General features: G+C 44.2%; 1 protein-coding gene across 2 annotated transcripts in view; it reads left to right on the top strand.

The window, feature by feature from the left end:
• Positions 1–19268, top strand: part of myo5aa (myosin VAa) — a 238552-nt gene that overhangs the window by 108802 nt on the left and 110482 nt on the right. For both annotated transcript variants that reach the window (XM_078241369.1, XM_078241368.1), the window contains exons 7-10: positions 2304–2447; positions 3477–3558; positions 4276–4383; positions 6486–6598. In XM_078241369.1, the coding sequence (XP_078097495.1) occupies positions 2304–2447; positions 3477–3558; positions 4276–4383; positions 6486–6598 (447 nt within the window). The remainder of the gene's footprint in view (positions 1–2303; positions 2448–3476; positions 3559–4275; positions 4384–6485; positions 6599–19268) is intronic.

The following is a 19268-nucleotide window of genomic DNA, read 5'->3' as shown; positions in this document are numbered from 1 at the left end:
TACAAAACTCTGGTGCGGCCGCATTTGGAGTATTGCGTACAGTTCTGGTCGCCGTATTATAGGAAAGATGTGGAAGTGTTGGAAAGGGTGCAGAGGAGATTTACCAGGATGTTGCCTGGTATGGTGGGAAAATCGTATGAGGAAAGGCTGAGGGGCTTGAGGTTGTTTTCGTTAGAGAGAAGAAGGTTAAGAGGTGACTTAATAGAGGCATACAAGATGATCAGAGGATTAGATAGGGTGGATAGTGAGAGCCTTTTTCCTCGGATGGTGTTGGCTAGCATGAGGGGACATAGCTTTAAATTGAGGGGTGAGAGATATAGGACAGATGTTAGGGGTAGGTTCTTTACTCAGAGAGTAGTAAGGGCGCGGAATGCCCTGCCTGCAGCAGTGGTGGACTCGTCAACGTTGAGAGCGTTCAAGTGGTTATTGGATAAACATATGGATGATATTGGAATAGTGTAGATTAGAGGGGCTTTAGATTGGTACCACTGGTCGGCGCAACATCGAGGGCCGAAGGGCCTGTACTGCGCTGTAATGTTCTATGTTCTAGATAGCTCCCGTCTTGAGTAGAATCGTAGAATCGTACAGCGCAGAAGAGGCCTTTTGGCCCATCTAGTCCATGCTGACACATTAGAAACATTTAAACACCCACATAATCCTCTCTGCATGGATCCAGACGTCTCCAGTTCAGTCCTGGGACTGTGTTGCGATTGTTGATCTCAGTCAGTGTAGCGTTAGGGACATTACAGCTCTGGTCCGTACCTCTGGGCAAGGCAGGGGAAGCACCAAGCAGACTACACTCCCTGCCCTGCTTGAAAGTGCATGTAAGGACAGGACTCGACTTGCATGCGAAGGCTCATCAATGTTCTGCCAGTTCACACACCAAGAATGGCGCACTGCCAGGAATTTGATTGGTACCATGTGGCTAATTCCCAATGGGAATGCGGGAGATGCAGAGCTGTAGCAGGCACTGCCTTTCGGGGAGGAGAAATAAATTGGGGAATGGTTCTGTTCTTTACCTGAAGTGGAATTAGCAGAAGCTTTTGGTGGGATTTTATGGCCTCGCTCGAGCGAGACCGGAAATTCCTGTCCGAGGTTAACGAACATTTCCTCACCCATTCCGATTCCGTGGCAGGCAAGGCGGTAGAATTCCGGGCTGTGTGTCTGTCTAGGAAATGGGTACACATACAGGGAGGGACAGAGAATTGCACATCTTTATCAAAAGCACGTTGTTAAATGGAGGCAGAGTGATGGTTGTAAAACATGAGCGTTTTCCTGGGCTCATGTTTGCTTTTCTTACCTGAATCCACTAAATTCATTTCTAGTTATCCCAATCGAACTTGCACAGTCTATTAAAGCAATAAGGAAATACTCCCTCATCAATCTGCAATCTCTAGCCTGGTGAGAGTGTGTATGTTTCTGCACTTCTCGCTGCAACCAGGGATGTGGAATGACTGAGATTTTGTATGTACCAGTTGTGTTGGATTGTCGGCAGTTCTGTGCTGCATGTCATGACCAACTACATATGGAATCATACAATCGCCATAGTGCAGAAGGAGTCCATTCAGCTCATCGAATCTGCACCGACCACAGTCCCACCCAGACCCTATTCCCGTAACCCCCACAATACTTACCCTGCTAGTCCCCCTGACCCTAGGGTCAATTTAACATGGCCAATCAATCTAACCCGCACATCTTTGGACTGTGGGAGGAAACCAGAGCACCCGGAGGAAACCCACGCAGACACGGGGAGAATGTGCAAACTCCACACAGACAGTGACCCGAGGCCGGAATCGAACCTGGGTCCCTGGCGCTGTGAGGCAGCAGAGCTAACCACCGCGCTGCCCTTATCACTTGTAGCTAATAGACATTTATCCCATCTTCTGAGCTTGATTTAAGCCTAGTTCGCAGAATTGAAATGACAATGTGCGAATGTTGTCCTCTCAAACTGATTTCCTTTACCAGCTGCTTTAGATTAGATTGTGCAAACACAACATTGAGCAATGTTTTCTACATCGCTTTGTCTGTTTTCAAATATTTTATTCCTATTTTTAGTGATTTATTTTGGGTCTTTGCAGACTAAACTGGACCTAAAATTTCTGTAAAGAGCCAAACTCTTTGAAGAGTTAGTAAATCCTGTTCTGATTAACTCCACTTCTGCTGAGATGTTTTTTTTCCAGTTAGACACTGCAGGCCTGACCAGTTCTGTCAGTGCGGCATGACTGAGCCTATCGATATGAGCATTGGTTCGACTATTTTTTAATGGTGCAGCGTCGAAACCTTTATCTCTCTTTGCTTGGCAGTCAATTGGAAATGCAAAAACCACCAGAAATGACAACAGTAGTCGCTTTGGGAAGTACATTGAAATTGGGTTTGACAAGAGATATCGCATCATTGGAGCAAACATGAGAACCTACCTGTTGGAAAAGTCGAGAGTTGTGTTTCAGGTGAGTGCTATCCTGTATAAGATCTTCAAAAGCATGTAAATAGTTTGCACAATGTACGCACAGTGTGACAGCTTCTAATAATCATTTGAGATAGTTTAACATCACATATATGGGAAACTTTGATGGGGCTTTGGAGCCACTTGGTAGGATGACTTGGAAACGGGATATAATATTTTTGATTTGATTTATTATTGTCACATGTATTGGAATATAGTGAAAAGTATTGTTTCTCGCACGCTATACAGACAAAACATACCGTTAATCGAGTACATAGGGGAGAAGGAAAGAAGAGGGTGCAGAATGTAGTGTTACAGCCATAGCTCGGCTGTTGGGAAAGATCAGCTTAATATATGTTAAGTCCATTCAAAAGTCTGATGGCAGCAGGGAAGAAGCTGTTCTTGAGTTGGTTGGTACGTGATCTCAGACTTTTGTATCTATTTCCCAACAGAAGAAGGTGGAAGAGAGAATGTCCAGGGTGTGATTAAGCTGGCTGCTTTTCCGAGGCAGCAGGAAGTGTAGACGGAGTCAATGGCTGGGAGGCTGGTTTGCGTGATGGACTGGGCTATGTTCGCAACCCTTTGCAGTACTGAATTAGGGACTCCACCTATTAAGTGTTGAGTGTCAATAGCCTCCTGGATTTCTCGTTCACGGTTCATGGGTTCAGCTTTCACCGTTGAAGACACGTAACCTCTTACCTGAATTGTTGAGTATAGTGCCTCGAGGGAATAGAACCTTCCATTATGGGGAATGGGAGTGATGGATGACATCCTTTCCAGGCTGGTGCTGGTCTCTAAAGCTGGACTTCTCTTCATCCACTTTGGCAATGGCAATGATGGCCAGACTGCCCTGTATACCTCATCATGGGTGGTAGCAATAAGGTATCCACTGGGGGTGGGAGACACCCCATGTTTAACTATATTAATTGCAACTAGTTATACAGGAATCCAGACACGGTGTTAATGATACTTTCAATTCTACTGCAAAACTGCGCACGTGAGGTTTGAAATTGTCGTCTGTCCTCCCTTTCAGGCTGAAGATGAAAGAAATTATCATATTCTCTACCAGCTGTGTGCCTCCAAACATTTACCAGAATTCAAAGCTCTCAGGCTGAGTATGTTTATCACTGCTTTCTCAACTCAACCCAAAACAAAGAGCAGAAACACTTTGAGACTCATCTTCTCAAAACTTAATCGCACTTTAGACATCATGGTCCAGTGTAATGTCCCACATCAGAATCCTTCCCAATCTAGTTTCATGTATCATGACTGCACAATTTAGACTCCCTCATTACTGAGAAACTATAACTAGGGCAAACACATTGATGTGGGGTGATGTCTTGTAATGGATTCTGCAAATTCCTGCTGTTTGCTACCCAATTCGCTTAAACACTCCCCGAGCAGTGTGCAAGCCCCGGTCTCTGAAAGCAGTAATGTGGGCCTTGCCACAAGCAACTTGATTACCGTCGCTACATAGTCCTCTCTGAGTTGTTTTATAAGGAGAATCCACCATTGGACTGGTCTGTATGGGGCAGTGGACCAAGATGTTGACTTTTTCCGAGTACCAAATATCACGAGGAAAAGGCTTTTGCTTCCCATTCGCCGTTGTGGATTATTGGCATCCACATCATGGTCGCTACACAAAACTGTTGTCCTTACAGCTTGTTTAGGAAGCTGCTCCAATGACACCTCATCCCACCCATTGATCCGCATTGACAGATCAGTTTTAACTTGGGATGTTGGGAGCAATGCTGTTTGCATGATCTTTATTTGTCTTCAGTAGAAAAACATCACGCTAACTAATTGTACTGTTGACATCTCTTTGCTTTCAGGCCACGCTCAAAACTTTCACTACACGAATTTAGGAGGCAGTCCTGTGATTGAGGGAATAGATGATGCCAAAGAAATGATGAACACAAGGCACGCTTGTACTTTACTAGGTAAATATCTAAACTGTTTCATTGCCTTTAATCTCCCATTTAAGCTTCAGGATTTTAAAGAGTCAGATTTGGCTAACAATGCCTTTCTGAGCTCATTTTTTTTAACATAACTAGATAGAATTCCTTTTTAATATATATGTTCATGGGATGTGGACATCGCAGACCATTTATTGCCCATCCCTAATTGCCCTTGAGAAGGTGGTGTTGAGCCATCTTGAACCGCTGTAGTCCACGTAGTGTAGGTACACCCACTGTGCTATTAGGGAGGGAGTTCCAGGATTTTGACTCAGCGACAGTGAAGGAATGGCCGATATATCTTCAAGCCAGGGCGGTGTGTGGTTTGGAGGGGAACTTGCAGGTGGTGATGTTCCCATGCATCTGCTGCCCTTGTCCTTCGAGGCGGGAGAGGTTAGGGGGTTAGCTGTTGAGGGAGCCTTGGTGAGTTGCTGCAGTGCACCTTGTGGATGGTACACATGGCTGCCTCTCGGGGTTAGTGGTGGAAGGGGTGAAGGTTTACGATGCTGGATGGGATACAATTCGAGTGAGCTGCTAAGTCCTGGGTGGTGAATGTTGGAGCTGCACTCACCCAGGCAAGTGGGGATTTTCCATCACACTCCTGACTTGTGGATAGGAACAGGCTTTGAGGAATCAGGAGGTGAGTTACTCACTACAAAACCCGCAGCCTCTGACCTGGTCTGGCAGCCGCAGTATTTATGTGGCAGGGGTTTTGGTCAATGATTCCGATTGGGAAAATGAATAACAATCGACATTTTTCCGTGCATGAACTGCTTCTTGTTTTAAAATATTTTAAACCAAAAGAAAGGCTCTAGATAATTTCCTCAAATGCTTAACTTTCCAGTCATACTCATTTCCTTGGGCTTCTCTTGTACTCAGTGTTTGTTTAATGACTCAGGCAGGCTACATAATTGGAATAAATCATGGCACTTTCCCAGCAAGGTTTGAGCCAAGATCGATGCAGATTGCTTTTTAAAATTGTGTGCATTCCCAGGGAGAGATTGCCAATCTTTACAGCAATCCAGAAAGTGGTGCTATCATGTTATTTGAAATTGTTCCTTCAAAGTATGAACACACAAACTAGGAGTAGGAGGAGGCCACTCGGCCTCTCGAGCCTGCTCTGCCATTCAGTAAGATCATGGGTTGATCCAATTTTAACGTTAACTTCACATTCCCGCCTCCCCCCAATAACATTTCACCCCCTTGTTAATCAAGATTCTATCTACATCTGCCTTAAAGATATTCAAAGACTATTGAAGGAGGAGAATTCCAAAGCCTCATAACCCACTGAGAGAATATAGTCCAAAGATGTGCAGGTTAGGTGCATTGGCCATTCTACGTTGCCCCTTAGTGTCCCGGGATGAGTAGGTTAGAGGGATTTGTGGGGTAAATATGTGTGAATACGGGGATAGGGCCTAGATGGGATTGTTGTCGGTGTAAACTCGATGGGCCGAATGGCCTCCTTCTGCACTGTAGGGTTTCTATGATTCTATGAGAATCTTTCCCCCTCATCTCGGTCTTAAATAGGCGACCCCTTATTTTTAAACAGTGGCCCCTAGTTCTAGATTCTCCCACAAGGGGCAACATCCTCTCCATATCCACCCTGTCAAGCCCCCTCAGGATCTTATATGTTTCAATCAAGTCACCTCTTACTCTTCTAAACTCCAGCAGATACAAGTCTAGCCTGTCCAGCCTTTCCTCATAAGACAGCCCACTCATTCCAGATGTTAATCTAGTAAACCTTCATTGAACTGCTTCCAATGCATTTACATCTTAAATAAAGAGACCAATACTGTACACAGCAGTCCAGGTGTGATTCAATACTTTTTATTCATCCTGCCAAAATGGACAACCACACATTTTCCCACATTATACTGCTTTGCTAGATCTTTGCCCACTTACCTAATCTATCTATATCCTTTTCTAGCCTCCGGCGCCTGTTCGGGTACACTGAAGGAGAATTTAGCATGGCCAATGCCCCTAACCAACATATTCACTTGTATGCTAATATCATTGAGTAGGATTTCACCTTGAAAGTGATGCTTGCTTTCAAAGTATCCAGTTTAACAATATTAAACATTTTGCAGGTATTAATGAATCCTCCCAGATGGGTATCTTCCATATTTTAGCAGCTATTCTTCACTTGGGGAATGTGACAATTAAATCGAATGAGCGTGATGCGGAAAACTGCTTTATCCTGGTGAGTATCCGTGAACATCTGATCTGTGGAGTTTTAAAAATTTGTTTTGGATGTACCAAAGTGAAAGTTGCAACCATTTGTTATCTCTAGCATCTCTGCGAAGGCTTTAATGGACTTGTTTTCTTGAACTTGGGAAATCTATAGGGCAGTGGTACTCCCACAATGGTATTTGGGAAGGAGAAGATATAGAACTAAAAAACCAAGATATAGAACTAAAAAACAGAAAATGCTGGAAATTCTCAACAGGCCTGACAGCCTCTGTGGAGAGAGAATAGATGTGGAGATGCCGATTATTCATTATTCCGTAAATTGAGTTTGTGTCTTTATATGCCCTGTTTGTGAACAGAATTCCCACTCACCTGAAGAAGGGGCTTAAGGCTCCGAAAGCTTGTGGCTTTTGCTACCAAATAAACCTGTTGGACTTTAACCTGGTGTTGTTAAACTTCTTACTGAGAGAGAATAGAGCCAACGTTTCAAGTCAGGATGACCCTTCGTCAGAGCTAAGATATAGACCCTGGAGTTATGATGGAACCGGGATTATGGGGCGAATTCTACCGTCCTGCCCCCCACAGGAATCGGAGCGGGTGAGGGGTGGGTGGATCATGGAAAGGCCCGTTGACCTCGGGCAGGATTTTCCGGTTTTAGGGCGAGTGAGGCCAGAAAATCCTACCCTATTTGGGCAGTTTGTGACTTGGAGGGCAACTTGGAGGTTACTCTTCTCCCTGGTGGTACAGGTCACGAGGCTGGAAGGTGCTATCAGAATGAACTTTGCAAGTTGCTGCCGTGCTTGTTGTACTTACTTCAGCCATAGTGTATTGATGGTGTACGAGGTGGTACACATAGTGTACTGGTGGTGGAGCAGATGGATATTCATTGTGGGCTGCTTGGTGCCACACTCAGTTGAATGCTGCCTTGATGTGAAGGACAGCTGCTGTCCTGTATCTTCTGAGCTTTTGCATTCACGGCTGCTTGTGGTTCTTCTGAATGCTCTTTCCGCTGATACTGCAAGGAGAGCATAGGGCGGCACGGTGGCACAGTGGTTAGCACTGCTGCCTCGCAGCGCCAGGGACCCGGGTTCAATTCCCAGCTTGGGTCACTGTCTGTGTGGAGTTTGCACGTTCTCCTGCGTGGGTTTTCTCTGGGTGCTCCAGTTTCCTCCCACAGTCTGAAAGACGTGCTGGTTAGGTGCAATGGCCGTGCTAACTCCTGTCTCAGTGTACCCGAACAGGCGCCGGAGTGTGGCGACTAGGGGATTTTCACAGTAACTTCATTGCAGTGTTAATGTAAGCTTACTTGTGACACGAATAAATAAACTTTAAACTTCACTTATCCAGAGATGAAATCAGGCATGATTTAAGTATGTGGCTTATGTGTTGATTTGCAGTCAGCATAAGCCTCACAATGGAGTAGTGGGCAACTTATAAAATTCTGACAGGGTTAGAGAAGGTAGATTCAGTAGGAATGTTCCCAATGGTGGGGGAGTCCAGAACTAGGGCTCATAGTTTGAGGATAAACCTTTTAGAACTGAGGTGAGGAGAAATTTCTTCACTCAGAGGGTGCTGAATGTGTGGAATTCACTTCCACACAAAGTAGTGGAGGCCAAAACGTTATCTGATTAGATATAGCTCTTGGGGCTAAAGGGATCAAGGAATATGGGGGGAAGGGGGGATCAGGATATTAAATTTGATGATCAGCCATGATCATAATGAATGGCGACAGGCTCAAAGGGTCGAATGGCCTACCCTTGCTTCTAGTTTCTATGTATGTTTCTTCATATGAGATGTAAGTAAGTGTTGGCATGTGAATCAACCATGGAATGAAGGGAGGAAGATCATAATGAATGCAATCCCATTTTCATAGAATTGTAGAATCTATACAGTGCAGAAGGAGGCCATTCGGCCCATTGAGTTTGCACTGTCCACAATCCCACCCAGGCCATATTCCCATATTTACCCTGCTAATCCCACTGATATTAGTATTAATTTAGCATGGCCAATCAACCTAACCCGCACACCTTTGGACTGTGGGAGGAAACCGGAGCACCTGGAGGAAACCCACGCAAACACGAGGAGAATGTGCAAACTTCACACAAACAGTGACCCAAGGCCGGAATTGAACCCGAGTCTCTGACATGTGAGGCAGCAGTGCTAACCACTGTGCCACCGTTTCACCCAACATCCACTGAAAAATATCTTTGTACAGGAGCCTGGAGTAGGAATGATGGATAATTTATCCCTTCCTAGCACAGAAAAGGGGCAAATGAGTTTAGAAAATTAAGGGATGAACTAATTGAGATTTTCAAGATGATTTAAAAGATTTGATCAGATAGAGAGAGAGAATTTCTTCTGGTGGGGAACTCCAGAGCAAAGGCAGAATAGTCTTAACCTTAGAGCTAGGATGCTCAGGGGTGATGTTGGGAAGCACTTATTTACACAAAGGGTGGTGAAAATCTGGAACTCTGTTCCCCAACCTGCGGTTGAAGCGAGTCCAGTTGAAAATGGCAGAACCGGAATTGAAGATTTTTTTTTGTTTTGGACCAGACTATTAAAGATTTAGGAACCAAGGTGGGTAGTTGGTGTTGAGATGTAGATCTGCTGGGATCTAATGGAATGGTGTAGCAGGATGAATCCTCGTCCTTCCAACGCAATCTGGAGGAATAGAACCTCGTCTTCCGATTGGGCACTTTACAGCCTTCTGGACTGAACATTGAGTTTAACAACTTTAGAGCATGAACTCTTCCTCCATCTTCACTCCATTTCCATTTACTTCATTTTGTTTTGTTTGATCCCCCCTCCCCCCAACCCTTTCACCCTTTCAGGGCAACTGCCACATTCCTCAGGCAGTCCTTTATCAATCTCTACCTCTGTTCTGTCATTCACGCATTCTGATCACTTAATGAACACTTTTAGCACCTTCTCAGCCTTCTGTATCCTCATTTTCATTCCCTTTGTCCCATTCCACGCCCTCCCCACATCGTATAAATCTCCGCTGATTCTCTTTGCTCCCAGTTCCAATGAAGGGTCATCTAGACTTGAAACGTTAGCTCTGTTCTCTCTCCACAGATGCTGTCAGACTTGCTGAGATTTTCCAGCATTTTCTGTTTTTGTTTCCGATTCCAGCGTCCGTCGTATTTTGCTTTTATCCCCTGCTTCTAGGACTGGTTAGGGCAGTCATTAATGCTCAACTGATGTTTGCACACTAACCTCAGAATTGAAGCAGAAACGATTCAACAGCAATGATGAAATTGGTGTGAAATCCTCGCAGTACTGGGCTTGTCATCCCTAAAGTTGCCTTTCAATCACAAAAGATCTCACTTCTGGGCTTGTGTGCAACGAAGGTGTGAATTTGAACAACGAAGGTGTGAATTTGAAGTCACTGACAGTCGATTTGTTCATTTACTTCCACATGGGTGCTTCTCCACTCGAATCGTTCACTCGAGTGTTTTTTTGTATCATGCAAACAAATCTGACTTTGTTTCAGGTTTAAATTAAATTTATTTTGCTACGAATGGCAGTGATCAGAATTGGATAGACGTGGCAAAAGGGCTATGTGACAACCCTACCCTACTTCAGAGAGAAGGAAATAAGGACCTCCACCCACATGGTCTCTCGTAATAGCAGAACACAATAAATTCAGCTATTACTGCCACACAGGTCAAACTAATACCCGCACATGGTTCACTGGTTTCATTCACCGTGATGGCTGTAATTTTCTGATGGTGCTTCCCTGTATTTTATAAATGTCGGGATTGGTGATTCGAGTTTCTGGTCCATCTCCCTCCTGACGGAATCACAAGCTCGGACTTTTTTTTAGGTTTATTTATGTGTTGCATGTAGGCTTACATTAACACTGCAATGAAGTTACTGTGGAAAATTCCTTTTTTGCCACACTCCGGCGCCTGTTCGGGTACACAGAGGGAGAATTTAGCACGGCCAATGCATCTAACCAGCACGTCTTTCAGACTGTGGGATGAAACTGGAGCACCCGGAGGAAACCCAAGCAGACACTGGGAGAACGTGCAAACTCCCCACAGACAATGACCCAAGCCGGGAATCAAGCCCGGGTCCCTGGCGCTGTGAGGCAGCAGTGCTAACCACTGAGCCACCATGCCGCCCACTTGTATTTTGTGTAGAACAGTGGTTCCCAACCTTTTCCTTTTATGTGAACCACTAGATGGTCATCAAAAGCTTTTGAGGACCTCAATGCACACAAGGTTTATTAAAGATTTTTCACCGCCTGTGGCTGACTAGAATCAAACTTAAGTATCAACAAGGAATTAAAAACATCGCTATTTCTAATAGTTTATGGTGCTCACTCACAAATACATTGCAGATTATATCACACAATGATGTTTGTACAGCAAATTATATTGTGAAGAATAACGTAACATCGATTATGACACATATGAGGTACGCGTAATTATATTATTATTTTTTCCATGGACCACCTGCAGTACTCTCACAGACCACTAGTGCTCCACGGACCACAGTTTGGGAACCACTGGTGTAGAGTGAGAAGTGAGGAAATGATTTTGTTTGAAGTTGTTTCCCTCCAGACTTTTTTTTATTACTTGCTTGATTTTGGGCCCAAATTGGCGGGGGGGGGGGTGTCCTTCCTAAAGACAAAATTGGAGCATAGAGTTTACAGCATAAAGACTGAGCGTTTGGTCAACTGTCAGCCCTTATAATCCAAAAGAGCCAACCTTTCTTCACCTAACCCCAACAGTATTCCTTTACCACGTTCATCCAGCTTCCCCTATATCTATGCTATACACCACAATTACTCCTAATGATAGCACATCCCACTTTCTAATCGCTCCCTGGGTAAATTCCTCTTAAATTCTCTGTTGAATTTATTAAATTATCTTACACGTACAGTTCCTAGTTTTGGACTCTCCACAAAAGGAAACTTTCTCTGTGTATACCCTATCAAGTCATTCATAATCTAAAGACTTTGTCAGAAATATACCGGCAGGGTGCCACAGTGGTTAGCACTGCTGCCTCACAGCGCCAGGGACCCGGGTTCAATTCCAGCCTTGGGTGACTGTCCGTGTGGTTTACACGTTCTCCCCATGTCTGCGTGGGTTTCCTCCAGGTGCTCCGGTTTCCTCTGGGTGCTCCAGTTTTCTCCCACGCTCCAAAGATGTGCAGGTTAGGTGGATTGGCCATGCTGAATTGCCCCTTAGTTCCAAAGATGTTAGTTAGGTGGATTAGTCATGGTAAATGCACGGGGTTATGGGGATAGCGCAGAGGGAAGAGCTTGGATGGAATGCTCTTTTGGAAAGTCGGTGCAGGCTCAGTGGGCCGAATGGCCTCTCCCTGCATTGTAGGGATTCTCAAGTTTGTTATGGTACAGTACATAACAGCCCATATTTGACAATACATAAAGTGCAATACAGAGGGGCTTCACTATACTTGCCACTTTTGGTTATACTTACAGAGAACATTTATACTTAGTGTCAAGCATTCTCTGGCGCATACAACCCGAGAGGTTTTACACGGGTTTCGGCCCCTCAGCGTTAGTGGCAGGAGGGCTTTAGATGCTGGCTGTTCCCCATTGGGCTGTTGTGTCCCTCAGCGTGTTGCCCTGGACCTGAGAGTGTGTCTGTCTGAAACACTTGGTCCACAACAGCTCTTTGCACCAAACAACAGCAAGTTTCAGGCAGAGCAAAGAACATCCTTCATTGAGATAATGATCCTCCAGCAGGAATTGATGTTTATTTCCATATACTTCCCTGGGAACAGCAATAGTCTCGCTGCTCTGAGCAGCTTCATAATGTAAATCTCTTTCAAGTCCCTTTGTCTCTTTTTTTAGGGAAAACATTCTGAACCTCTTCAATCTTACCTGATAAAAGTGTAATAAAACCTATGATCTATGACAAATTTAAATATGGAAAGAAAAATGTTAAGATTTGATTTGATTTATTATTGTCACATGTATTGGGATACAGTGAAAAATATTGTTTTTTGCGCGCTATACAGACAAAACATACTGTTCATAGAGTACACAGGGGAGAAGGAATGGAGAGTCATAGAAGTTTACAGCATGGAAACAGGCCCTTCGGCCCAACTTGTCCATGCCGCCCATTTTCTTTTTTAAACCCCTAAGCTAATCCCAATTGCCCGCATTTGGCCCATATCCCTCTATACCCATCGTACCCATGTAACTATCTAAATGCTTTTTAAACGACAAAATTGTACCCGCCTCTACTACTACCTCTGGCAGCTTGTTCCAGACACCTATCACCCTCTGTGTGAAAAAATTGCCCCTCTGAACACTTTTGTATCTCTCCCCTCTCAGCTTAAATGGTCATAGCTAGGGTGTAGGGAAAAATCAACTTAATGCAAGGTAGGTCCATTCAAAAGTCTGATGGCAGCAGGGAAGAAACTGTTCTTGAATCGGTTGGTATGTGACCTCAGACTTAATAACACCAATCGGACTAATAATATTGCATAGTGAGTGATTGAAAGTCTGCTCAGGTTAGGGTAAAATGCCTTAAAGTAGTTAAAATGCTTGTGTCCTCTCTCAGGCAGTTTATATATTGAAATATAGACATGGCATAAAAGAATATTTTAGACTTTAGAGGTTACAAGTTAGACTTCCGTGGTGTTTGATATTGAAATCCAATCAGCTCCAATCCCTTGAAGCCCCAGCAACTTCATACACAGCATTCCCAATATGATATCATGCCTGTGGCATAATTGGTGCATGAGCAGGTGTCTACACCCAGGGAGTGTCCAACCACAACCTCACTGGATTGACGAGAACTCCAGAAGGAAGGAGGGTGCTACACTCCACTTTTAAAATGACAACTTGGGCTTGAAATCTGTCCACCATTGTAGACAGCGGAATATATGAGAATTTTCTTTTACCTCAGTGGTGTTTGAGTCACTTAGTCATGTCCCAGGACCAAGCCAAACAAAAAGAATCTTGATCACATGACCCTCCATTAAACAGTAATGACAAATCCCTGTCTGCTGTAGGGAGGATGTGGTAACACTAGAGGGCGTACAGAGGAGATTCACCAGGATGTTACCTGGGATGGAGCATATGAACTGTAAGGAGAGACTGGATAGGCTTGGATTGTTTTCTCTAAAGCAGTGAAGCTAAAGGGAGGGGGGGTGGGTAGGGGAACCTGACTGAGGTGTATAAGATCATGAGGGGTATGGACAGGGTGAGTAGGGAGCAGTTGTTCCCCTTGGTTGAGGGGCATAGTTTTAGGGCAAGGGACAGGAGATTCAGAGGGGATTTGAGGAAATAAATTTCACTCAGAGAGTGATGAGAATCTGGAATACACTGCCTGGGAAAGTAGTGGAGGCTGGAAACCTTACAACCTTTAAAAGGTATTTGGGTGAGCACTTGAAATATCGTAACATTTGAGGATATGGGACAAGTGCAGGAAAATGGGATAAGCGCGCCCTTAGCGGTAGTTATTGTCAGTGCAGACTTGATGGGCCGAAGGGCCTTTTCTATGCCGTATGACTCTACACTAGCTCGACAATGTTCAGTTATTTAGTAGTGACAACAACAATTTGGGCTTGTGTGTATATCCTCACAATCTCCACCAGCTCTACAACTCTCAGTGATATCTGTGCTCCTCCAATTCTGCCTTCTTGAATATCCCTGACTTTAATCACTCACTGTCAAAGCCTTAAACTCTGGAAATCCCTCCCTAGAACTCTCTCTCCCCCTTTCCAACCTTCCCTAGACACTTCTTAAAACCGACCTTTGTTCAGTTTCACTAGTATTTCCCCAGTGTGGCTGGTATCAGAATTTTATTCGACAATGTTCCTGTGACGTGCCTTGGGTCGATTTACCACACGAAAGGTGCTATGTCAGTACAAGTTGTTGTTGCAGCATAGAAAATTTGTTCCAGAGCATTTCAGAGGCGTGATCAAAATAATTGACACCAAACCAATGATCAAAATATGAAAGGAGGTGACCGAAAGGTGGTCTTAAAGGAAGAGATGGATTGGTGAAGGGGTTCATGGAGGGATATAAAGTGTGGGATGCGCATGGCTGAAAACACAGCCAAGGTTGGGTGATGGGAGGGATGAGGGGAGGGTTGTGGGGTGAGAAAAGGTTACAGAGATGGAGAGGGGTGAGGGCATGAGTCGATTCAACATTAGGTTGGGAATTTGCGGCACTGGGGAATAGAATGCCAATGTAGGTTTGATGGATGAGTGGGAGCTAATGGGGAATTGGATGGCAGAGCTTTGGATTGATTGTGAAGGGCGAAGGAATGGAAGTCAACTCAAGGGTTTATTGGATTTGTGTAGCTTGGAGGTGACATGAATGAGGCTTTCAGCAGTTGGCAGCCTGAGGTAGGGACAGAGGCATGTGTTTTTACAGGAGGATGTCTTTGTGATTGAAATATATGAGCTCAATATGCAAGATCGGAATAAACTCTCAAATTGACTGCAATAAAATGCCGAGTATCGGGCAGCCTTGTTCAGCCCGAGACAGATACCATCCAGAGGATGGATTGGGTGACTTGGAAAGCCGCTTGTGGTGGGCACCAAGGACAATGGCTTTAGTCTTCCCAATGATTAATTGGAAGAAATTGTGGCTCATTCGGAATTGACCAACCAGTATGCTGGCATAGAGAGAGCGGAGGGGTCAAGGGAGATGATGGAGATATGTAACTGTCTTCAGCATATAGGTGGAAACACAGCCCATGTCTGTGAAGGATGTTGGCTAAGGAACGGCTAATAGATGGCCAAGAGGATGAGACCAGGGGTTGATCTATGTAGGGGTGGGAAAGAAATGTTGGTGATTCTCTTGCTATAGTCGCTCTGAGTAGCAAATTCCTGTTTCTGCTGGGTACCACTCTCCTGTCTATTTGGAACTCCCCTCGTCAGGTTCCCAGTCTCTCTCCATCTCTGTATGCAGTGGTGCCAAATGTCTTGCATTAAAACCAAACTGCCCCTATTTGTACAGCCACAGTGGTTTATGAGTGTCTTCTACATGTATCAGAGATTTATCTTCAGATATTTTGCATTAACAGTAGGCAGAGGTGAATATCTGCTCTTTTAAGTTTAAGTTTACTTATTAGTGTCACAACAGGCTTACATTCGCAATGACCTCAGATATATAAGTATTTGTGATGTGATTGGGGTTTGATGATCTAGTGACTCACACAAATGATATCGTCTTCACTCATTTCAACAATTGAAGTACGTGCTTGACCCTCCCTTGTAGCTGCAGCTGTGATTCCACCCACAATTAAATCATTTTAAGTCAAAAAAGAGCACATTTTCTGTGCGATTTGAAGAATTGTTTGAATGATGTGGTTGGCCTGGGATAGGTTTGGGTGAAAGGCCTCAGCACTTTCTATCAGCCCCAATCTCGATGGTGATAATGAAATGTTTTAACAATAAACCTTACTCCACAAGATTTCAGCAGCATATCCGAATGTGGTTTTCCGAGTGGCCATCTATTGACGATAGGTATCTACACTAAACTCACTTAGTATTAAAATGTTACATTGAAATTCACCTATAGCCATTTTTCAATAAAAGGTGAAGTCACCATAAACCCAGATGACCATAGGCTGCTCCCCCCTTTGAGGGGGGAGAGCTTCTGGTGATGATTTAACCTGAGGATTACCACACCTCAGGCGAGGGACGAGGTTGAGAAGGCGGGGCCTTCATGAGTAACCTCAGCCGGTACGGGGATTAAATCCGCGCTGTGGGCATTGATTGCTCTGCATCACGAACCAACTGTCCACCAGCAAAAAATCTAACCGAGTCCTGACATTTTGCAATAAGGTGCTCCCTTCAGATGATGGCACAGTAGCACAGTGGTTAGCACAGCTGTCTCACAGTGTCAGGATCCCAAGTTCAATTCCAGCCTTGGATCACTGTCTGTGTGGAGTCTGCATGTTCTCCCCGTGTCTGCGTGGGTTTCTTCCGGGTGCTCCGGTTTCCTCCCACACTCCAAAGATGTGTGGGTTAGGCTGATTAACTTTGCTAAATTGACCCTAGTTTCACGGGGATTAGGAGGGTAAATGTATGGGGTTGCGGGAGTAGGGCCTGAGTTGGATTGTGGTCAGTACAGACTTGATGGGCCGAATGGCCTCCTTCTGTATTGTAGGGATTCTAAGATTCTATGATTCTAATACTGGTGAAGCTTTTGTTTTTTATATTTATTAACAGACATTTTATCAAGCCAGGACTGGGGGAAGGGGGGGATCAGAATATTGAATTTGATAGTTAGCCATGATCAAAATGAATGGAAGGACCGAATGGCCTACGCCTGCTTCTAGTTTCAATGTTTCTATAACTGATCTAAAAAATCAAGTAGTTCTGTGTGGTTTAAAAGGAGTCAGCATCATCCTCACATGATCAATCTTTTTTTGTTTGTAATTGGGTGGAGAATGTACTCTTCATTGTCAAATCACCAAACCTAGGGGGAGGCGATGGCCTAGTGGTATTATCGCTGGACTATTAATCTAGAGACTCAGCTAATGTTCTGGGGACCCGGGTTCGAATCCCGCCACGGCAGATGATGGAAATTGAATTCAATAAAAAAAAATCTGGAATTGAGAATCCACTGATGACCATGAAACCATTGTCGATTGTCGGAAAATCCCATCTGGTTCACTAATGTCCTTTAGGGAAGGAAATCTGCCATCCTTACCTGGTCTGGCCTACATGTGACTCCAGAGCCACAGCCATGTGGTTGATTCTCGGCACGATGGTTAGCACTGCTGCCTCACAGCGCCAGTGACCCGGGTTCGATTCCCAGCTTGGGTCACTGTCTGTGTGGAGTCTGCACATTCTCTCTGTGGGTTTGCTCCAGGTGCTCCGGTTTCCTCCCACACTCCAAAGATGTGCAGGTTAGGTGGATTGGCTATGCCTATATGGGGATAGAGCCTGGGTGGGATTGTGGTCAATGTAGACTCGATGGGCTGAATGGCCTCCTTCTGCACTGTAGGATTCTATGATTCTACTGATGGTATAACATCGTTTACCTTTGCGTAAGTTAGGGACTTCCTTAAAAAAAATATCAGACACATCAGTTTCCAGTGAAACTGTCCATCCATTCATGATCAATGTTGCACAATGTGATTCTAACTTAACCCAACTTTACAAACCAGCACAAACATTCATACAAGCTATGCACCTCGCAATGAAAGAGCTCCTTGAAGTGTGACACCACATTGCTGCACATACAGACCTGAGTACAAACCACAGACTTCGCTTGAGACCTCCCCAGTTAAAACAAAATTAGCTGTCATATAAGACAGTAACTCAAATTGAATTGGTCCAATCCTGGTTGCCCCTTTTTTCCCCACAAATTGCAGACTATACACAAATAAACTGCAGCAACTTTAGACTGGCAAGGATATGTATGTCTAAAAAGCACCTGTAACTCTTAATGTTTTCCAAGGATTCCAGACCCAACTTTTCCTTTTATTTAAATTTACAAGACTATTAAACAGGTATCACAGCACCAGCATTGGGCAGTGCAATATAGATGATATTTGTACCAAGCGATGCCACTGGAAAATACAGGAACATAAATCCCATCACATGAACTGGATGTAGAGAGCAGTGTAATGTAATGCAGACATGGTTATAGCAATAGCAATCACTGTACAGGCTGAGAATGGAACATCACACCTCAGGTGAGACTGAATCAAGCCAGATAACTGTGATGTGTACATACATAAATGGGGTCATCTTAACACTTAAATCATCTAGTTATGACTTAGTTGGCTGCACTATAATTCTACTATATATGCCTTAATATTATTTTTTTGTTTTTTTTAATGCAATTATTTTTCTGCATATAATTTGAAATATTTAATTTTAAGGGATGAAGCCCTTAGGTGGTCATTAATTGGCCAAAAGGGCCTCCCTTGACGGTGGGGCAGGGAGGTCTGACATCTTCCTCCCTCCTATAACTTAATTCTGGTGGAAATTGGAACTTGTCAAGGTTCTGATGTGCCACCATTCCGCCTAATCAAATACCCTTCCCATCTCCAAGTGAGAGGAGAAGAATCCCCTCAGTGTTTGATGCAAAATGTCAGAGGCAATAATAAAGCGGCAGCCATTTCACTAAAATTAGCCAACAGGAAGAAAGACACTTCCATTTTCCAAACAATGTCAGCTTGCTTTAGATGGTTATGATCATCTCTTAGCCAGCCAGCTGTTTGTCCAAGCTCCACTTCAGACTCTGAGTGCATGATGATCTTAGGTTGAGGGAGTGCTGCACTGTCAAAGCTATCATCATTCAGGATCGTCACCTTCTGAGCAGGTACATGTTGTGAAACTTATTGCGCCATCCAAAGAAGCAGCAGTAAATCACCCTGAAACCCAGGCCAACCTGAATCCTCAACTCGAGCCCAAGTATCTACCCAATCACCGTTTGTGTGATTCTGCTATGTATCAAATGGTGGCCAAGTGCACCTTTAGTAACAATGTGTAGTAGGCAATATGATATCATTGACTCTTACAGCACAAAAAGAGGCCATTTGGTCCATCATGTGTGTACCCTCTGTTTGGTAGAACTATCTAATTAGTCCCAAACTCCTATTTTGCTTAACCATGCAGAGTTTCCTTTATTAGTATTTATCTAATGCCCTTTGGAATTTTTTACTGAATCTCCTTCCATCAACATTTCAGGCAGTGAAGACCATGCCATAGAATTCTATAGAATACCA

Source organism: Mustelus asterias, chromosome 24 (genome assembly GCF_964213995.1).
Source record: "Mustelus asterias chromosome 24, sMusAst1.hap1.1, whole genome shotgun sequence".
NCBI classification, from domain to species: domain Eukaryota; kingdom Metazoa; phylum Chordata; class Chondrichthyes; order Carcharhiniformes; family Triakidae; genus Mustelus; species Mustelus asterias.
The sequence above is the reverse complement of the archived record's forward strand: the minus strand, read 5'-3'. Positions and strand labels throughout refer to the sequence as shown.